The sequence below is a fragment of the Garra rufa genome, chromosome 1, assembly GCF_049309525.1.
Source record: "Garra rufa chromosome 1, GarRuf1.0, whole genome shotgun sequence".
Lineage (NCBI taxonomy): Eukaryota > Metazoa > Chordata > Actinopteri > Cypriniformes > Cyprinidae > Garra > Garra rufa.
In genome coordinates, this window is record NC_133361.1 from 1717791 (window position 1) to 1725302 (window position 7512).

Genomic DNA, 7512 nt, shown 5'->3' on the forward strand with positions numbered 1-7512 from the left:
GTAGAGAGTCCACCTTTTGACAATACCTAGTTCTGCCATGGAACTCTAGAGGACACATATCACAGTTTATGACTTGGCACAAGCTGATTGGTTAATGTTGCATACACAACCAATAAGCTTTCAGCTATTTAAATGGCTGGTAGCGCAGCACGCTTTCAGAGTTCCTCTGAAACCCTCCACCTTCCCCAGCTCCACCTGTATAGATCTGCTACGGGTTATTTTATGCTACTTGTGCAGCAGCAGTATGTCTTAAATACTCACAGCACCGTATCGCCATATGCTTTGGCAGTAGCAAGTTTTGTACTTGCTTGCAGCAGCAATCATCTACAACTACAGTGATAACCAACAGCAGCGTATCAGATCTATTCCGCCAAGACCAAATACAATAACATTGTCATATCCATTACCATGCTAAACTTTTCAGAGAGTTGTCATGACAGAACTAATAATACTAATAAAAAAATCCATAAAGAGCGGTAACTTGTATTCATGTTTTTTTTTCACAGTACTGTTATATTTAACATATCTTAGCAACAATCCTTGTATACATTTTTCTGTTTTATAGAAACCGACAATTGTCAAAAAGACCAGAACTTTGAACACATTTATCATTTGGGTGGTGTGCAGTGGTATACAGTAATAAGAGTGAGGTGTAAAGTGGTGCATGAAAGTTTTAAGAACTTCCTGTATTATTGCATAAATATGACCCAAAACATTATCACATGGTTCACAAAAGTAGACAAATGAGACCAAATATTATACTTCATCATTTATTTAGTTCGAAAAATTATAGGGATGGGATGATAAATCGTTGTAACGCAAATCGAGAAATGATTCAGCATCGATTCTGAGATTTCCGAACACATTGCGATTCTTTCTCAAATCGATTTTAAGTTTTGAACAGCAGATGGCACTACTTGCTTTAGAAACAGCCGTGCTCTGCTTGTTTCCAAATTCTTACACACACTTGAATCTATTTTAAAATAACCATTCATACAAATTGGAAAAGTTGAAGCGAATTCCAAGGGTGTTCACAGTGGGCTGTGTTTACATTAATCTTGCGTTATAAAAGCATTCTGAGCCGAGCTGAAATTACACGACTCAGCCGAACACACAAGTGCTCTTCAGCACTCTTCTTCGTGAGCCTTTGAGTGTGTGGACAAAGACTACATTAGAGCGCCATCTGCTGTTAAAATCTAGATTCAGAAAAACAGATCCGTGCCGGCATTGGCCCGTTGTGCTGAATGAAACAGATGATTTTTGCTATCTGGCGAATTCTCGTGTGATATCTGAGGTGTATTGCCATTGTGAGGCTCCTTCCACACAGGTGAAAGGCTTCTCTCCAGTGTGTCTTCCAACGTGGACTGTAAGATTACATTTTTGAGAGAAGGTCTTTCCACAGAATTCACAGGTAAAAGGCTTCTCTCCATTGTGAATTCTCATGTGGACTTTGAGGTTTCCATTTTCAGCAAAGCTCTTTCCACACAGTTTGCAGGAGAATGGCTTCTCTCCAGAGTGAATTCTCATGTGATACCTGAGGTTTACAGCCGTTGTGAGGCTCTTTCCACACAGTTTGCAGCTGAAAGGATTCTCTCCAGTGTGACTTCTGATGTGGGCTTTAAGATGACATTTTTGAGAGAAGCTTTTTCCACACTGTTGGCAGGTGAATGCCTTCTCTCCAGTGTGAATTTTCATGTGGTCTTTAAGATGTCCTGTTTGCGTGAACCTTTTCCCACACTGTTGGCAGTTGAAAGGTTTCTCTCCAGTGTGACTTCTAACGTGGACTTTAAGTTGACATTTTTGAGAGAAGCTCTTTCCACAATCTTGGCAGGTGTAGGGCTTCTCTCCATTGTGAATTCTCAGGTGGACTCTAAGGTGTCCATTTTCGGCAAAGCTCTTTCCACACAGTGTACAGGAGAACGGCTTCTCTCCGGTGTGGATTCTCATGTGGCCTCTAAGATGTTCTGCTTGTGTGAAACCTTTCCCACACTGTTGGCAAGTGAAAGGCTTTTCTCCAGTGTGAACTCTCATGTGGATTTTTGTATTTCTTTTGTCCATGAAGCCCTTCCCACAGAATTCGCAGGTAAAAGGCTTCTCACCAGTGTGAACTCTCATGTGGAGTTTGAGGCGACTATTCTCAGTGAAGCTCTTTCCACACAGTGTGCATGTGAACGGCTTCTCTCCGGTATGAATCCTCGTGTGAACTTTTAGATGCTCATTTTGTGCGAAACTCTTTCCACACTGTTGGCAAGTGAAAGGCTTCTCTCCAGAGTGAACTCTCATGTGTATCTTTATGTATTTTTTTTCACTGAAGCTCTTTCCACACTGTTGGCAAAAACATCTAGTTCCAGTCTCTTGAGCAGGGTTTTGTGAGACAGTCATTTCAGTCAGTGAGCAACTAAAATATTTTTCTCCATTTGTGAAATCATCACAGTGTTTTCCATACTGATCTTTCTCTTCGGTTTCATTTAGTTCTTGACTCTCCGCTTTCAGTGCCATCATATCTGAAAAAAAAAGACAAATACAAGTTAATCCCAGTTTAACGGCACCAAACATCGAAACAAAACTCATGTACGCTAGATCATGTACCCGCTGAACTACTTAAAGAGGTGTGGCCTGTAATCTCAGAGCCTGTTCTTAATATTTATAACCATTTGTTTTCCTTGGGACACATTCCGAAATCTTTTTTCACCATGTTTGATTTCTTTGTTCAGGACACAGCTTAAGGTTTTATAAAAATGGTTTGAAATGTTAGTGGCTGGCAAAACCCCATCACCACCTCCTTGCAGTGCCGGCTGGAAACAAGGACCCCTTGGGAAGTTGGCCAACGGCGAGGGTCATTGACGTCAGACGGTGCGACGCGTCGGTCAACGTATTCATCGTTTGCATCAAATACAATGTCGACTCAAAATTTGGAGACGAATGCTAGGGCGTCGCCCTTACCCACACGACGTGAGAAATGGACGAGGGCTACCCACCAGAGAACAGGGTGGGCTAAAGAAGCGAGTTCAACTCCGCCTTCCGCAGCCGCGAATTGGCCGACTCGGCGTATCGACATCGCCTGCATCCAAGAGACAAAGTGGAAAGGGACAAAAGCCAGGAACATCGGCGAAGGCTATAAATTCATTTGCAATGGAAAGGGGCCCCAAAACAGCGTTTTGTGGTCAGCGAGAGGCTCCGGGACAGTGTAGTCGAAGTCATCCGCACCTCAGATCGGCTCATGTCAATTAAGATCGACACCAGGTCAACAGCACTACGAGTCGTCTCGTGTTACGCCCCTCAAACCAACTACGCCGACGATCAGAAGGACCAGTTTTGGGAGACCATGGATGGTCATCTACGATCCTTTGGCCCAGAAGAATATGTAGCCATCGGCAGGGACCTCAATGGCCACGTTGGCCAAGAGCGAATGGGATATGAGCGGTACCATGGTGGTCAAGGATTCGGAGCACGCAATGACGATAGCGCACGAGCACTGGATTTCGCCGAAGCACACGACCTTGTGGTGGACAACACGTTTTTCAAGAAAAAGCAAGAGCACAAAATCACGTACACCAGTGGCGGCCGAGAAACCCAGATCGACTGCTGGCTCCTCCGAAGACCACACCTCAGGCTGGCCTGCGATGCTAAGGTGATCCCATCGACTAACATCGGCCCTCAACACCGCCTACTTGTCATGGACTTGTGCATGGACCTTGGCCAACGCCGACCTGTAAAGACCACAACCACAGAGAAGATCAAGTGCTGGCGGACCCTTGAATGCAAACCGCAACTCAAAGAAGCATTGGGACGTGTGAACGGGGACCCGAACCAACCTGCGGAGGCCGTCTGGAGCGCCCTAGGTGACCAGATCAGAGAAGCGGCGGCGACAACTCTTGGAAAGACGAAGCCTGGAAGACGGTTCATAGACAAGCAGACGTGGTGGTGGAACGAAGAAGTGAAAGAAGCTGTCAAGGCAAAGAAGCTTGCCCTGAAGAAGTGGCTGCACTGATTTCCAACAGTACAAGAACCTGAAGTCCGCACAAAACGAGTAGTTGCTTTGGCGAAGAATGCGCACTACGACCAACTGTACGAGGAGCTGGACACGCCTGGCGAAGCGAACAAGATCTGCCGCCTCGCCAGCATGCGACACCGCTTTACTCAGGATATTGGTCAGGTCAAGCACATAAAGAATGACGAACACCAAGTCCTGCGCGACCCGCCCGGAACGAATACTTCTCGCGGATCAGCAACAAAGAATTTCCCCACCCACCAATACCAATATCCTGTCCCAGGGCCAGTCCCGCCGATCACTGTGGCAGAAGTCGCAGTCGCCATCAAGAGGATGAAGAACGGAAAGGCACCGGGCCCTGACGACATCACTGGCGAAGCCTGGAAGCTTATGGGTCGCAGCGGAGCTGAAATGCTGTGCGCACTTTTCAACAAAGTCGTCACGGAAGGAGCGATCCCCTTGGCGTGGACCGGACCTCCAGCGTCACAGTGCCCATCTGGAAGGGCAAAGGCGATGTGGCCAAATGTTCAAACTATCGCCCAATCCGCCTCTTGTCAGAATCAGAATCAGAAGCTTTTATTGTCATTTCAACCACATATAGCTGACGCAGTACATAGTGAAATGAAATAACGTTCCTCAGGACCTGGTGCTATAGAAACATACTGTAAGTCCCTGAGCACTCTTCCAGGAATGTTGTCTGGTCCAGCAGACTTCCGTGGGTTAACTCTGCATAGAGTTTTCCTTACGTCAGCCGTAAGTCAGAGCACCTGGTTGTCAGGAGGAGGGGTGGACTTCCTCACTGTCGTGTTATTCTGTGCCTCGAACCGAGCGTAGAATTTGTAAAGTAATCAATATGAAACCAACACGATGTCCAGTTTCTCCTGTCTGCTTCATTATTTTTTAATTAGATCACGCCCAAGAGCTATTCGCTATTCGTATTCTAATCGTCCACGTGAGGACCAGCGCCAAAAGTAGACGCCCACATCACGGTAAACAAAGGAGAACGACGCTTCTTTCAACTTAGTCCTTTCTGGAAGAAGACGCTGTCAGGAATATAACTTACTTCAGAAGATGAACATTATGTGAGACACAGGCGATCCAGCAGAGGAGATATTTACACAAGTAAGAATGTGCAAACATTTTACCAGTTAAGACTTTTTGCCAACTATAATACCTGACTACAGCAAGTGAAACATTATAAAGTACGGTTCATTTCAATGCATCTAAATGCCTCACGATGCCAGGATGTTTTTAATAGTCTATACAATAAAGAATGATGCAATATAAAGGTTATAGTGTTCACATTTAAGCTTAACAGTTATATTATGGCCTAGTTTCTTTGTATTCTATAATACACACAAAGCATGCTTATGTTTGACTATAAGATCATATTATTTATTTATTTATTTAGGATGTAATATGAGGGTTTACACTGAGTGTATGTTTAGACAATATGTATTAGTACTACTGTGTTCTCCAATGGATGTTTAACACGATAAACAATTATTATTAGTTTCTCAGATATAAAATGTCCTTTTTACATTTGTACAAATGCGTGAGTCTATGACTACAAAATCCTAATATATATATATATGTAAATAAACAGTATGATGCTGCTGATATTAACATGTTGTTTGAAACGGCTTTGGCCGCTACAATGAACGAGTTAGACTTGGCTTTTCATATAAAAGAGGAACAGAAAACCGCGCTCGAATCGTTCCTTTGCAAGAAGGACTTTTTTATAACAGTCATTCTATTATAATTATATGTTCATTCTTCTAAAACATCATTCATTTCTGCAGATCTGGACATTTGAGTAAGTCGAGAATGAAACCAACCTGTTTGTTCCTCAACATCTTCATGTTTCAAGCTGAAAACTTCTGCAATCCTTATGTCTTCAGTCTCTTCTTTAATAAACGCCATCTTCACAGCCCTGCACACAGATCTCAGGCACTTCACCACCTGTGCTTCTGAGAAAAATAAAGAAGAAGAAATGTTTGGATGTGTCTTATTCAGCTGCCTATTTGAGTAGTCAGTGCACTACTGAGGGAGTCACATGCATCTTTTCTCCTCCACCTTGTTTTTTTTTTTTTTTTTTTATCACAATGCAGACACAACAAGTGTTTTTCTGTCCGGTGGTCATGCCTTAACTTTGCAAATTCCAGTATTGCATTAGTATTGCATCCTTCTCATGGACATTTAATAGTTTAAGAGTTAAATCTCTGTTTTTGGCTCATTTTATCGCTAAAAGTAAACGTGCCTAATAATTCTGCACACCTGAATATAAGCAGTTTTTCACTTCCAGCCTTCATGGACAATTATATATCACTTATAAATAATTAAATACAAAATGAATAGTAGTTATTAAGATTGATGTGGTTTGGAATTGGTCAAATGTGCTTGGAAAAAAAAAAAACATGACCATAATATCAACATTCCTAATAATTATTAGCCGCTCAATAGTTTGGGATCAGTAAGAATTCTAAAGTCTCTTATCAAGACTGCATTTATCTGATCAAAATTAAAAAAAAAAAAAAAAAAAACTGTAATATTGCAAAATGTTATTACAATATAAAATAATGTTTTTTTGTTATATATATACTTTAATATAGTATTTATCCCCGTGAATCTAAGCTGAATATTTATCAGCTGTTACTCCAGTCTTAAGATCTTCAGAAATCATTCTAATATACAAGTTACTGAAAGAACACAAACTATATCAACAAAGACATGACAGGTTTAGATATCTATCGTTTAGGTTTGCTATTTAATGATATGTATATTGAACTCAGTAGATTGTACTGTTATTGAAAACCTTTGCTTGGTGGAAATCGTCGTATAGTCTAGCTATATTTACATCTTTGTCTTTTCGTTGCATTTACAACCAACATGAGTCGAGATCATTGAGCAGAACATTTGGGTTCAACTTCGCAAAAACCTGCCAGAAGCTGAATTCGTGTTTTTGATCGACCGACTTTTGTGCTTTACTCACAAACACAACCCTCATTACTGTTAGAAATCAAGCATTACATTGTTTCATTGAATAAGAGAGCTTTCGTTTTGCAATTCTTGCTGAAACTGTGGATGTGCATGAACAGCTCGATTTCGTTTAAACACGTTAAATGTTCAAAACACAAACCTTTCTCCAGAGTTTGTTTATCAGCGCAGCCTTCTGACGTCATGCAGCCATTCCAAAATAAAGGTCCCGTAATAATAATAATATTAATAAAAATACACATACGAATAATAAAACACATATCAGTGGCGTTCAGAGTTGAATTCTTGCATTATATTTATTTAAATAAACGCTGGCCAATGTACAATTGCAATGAGAGTTTGAACACTAATGTTTGTGTGCAGAAACAATTTAAGCACCTTTTACTTTATATTTGTGTTTATTTATTTATCAGACAGAGCTTGGTTATAACAAAGGTTTGTCAATCTTTTTACAGCCACGGACAAATAAGCACACACACAAACATACGGTTTGAATATGAGGAACATTTGAATAATTTTAATAA

General features: G+C 41.5%; 1 protein-coding gene across 1 annotated transcript in view; it reads right to left on the bottom strand.

The window, feature by feature from the left end:
- Nucleotides 1–6084, bottom strand: part of LOC141327877 (uncharacterized) — a 45386-nt gene extending 39302 nt beyond the window's left edge. The window contains exons 1-2 of the mRNA XM_073835374.1: nucleotides 5830–6084; nucleotides 1324–2504 (exon numbers count right to left, since the gene is read on the bottom strand). Coding sequence (XP_073691475.1) covers nucleotides 1324–2504; nucleotides 5830–5914 — 1266 coding nt within the window. The 5' untranslated portion in view covers nucleotides 5915–6084. The remainder of the gene's footprint in view (nucleotides 1–1323; nucleotides 2505–5829) is intronic.
- Nucleotides 6085–7512: the final 1428 nt, after the last annotated feature.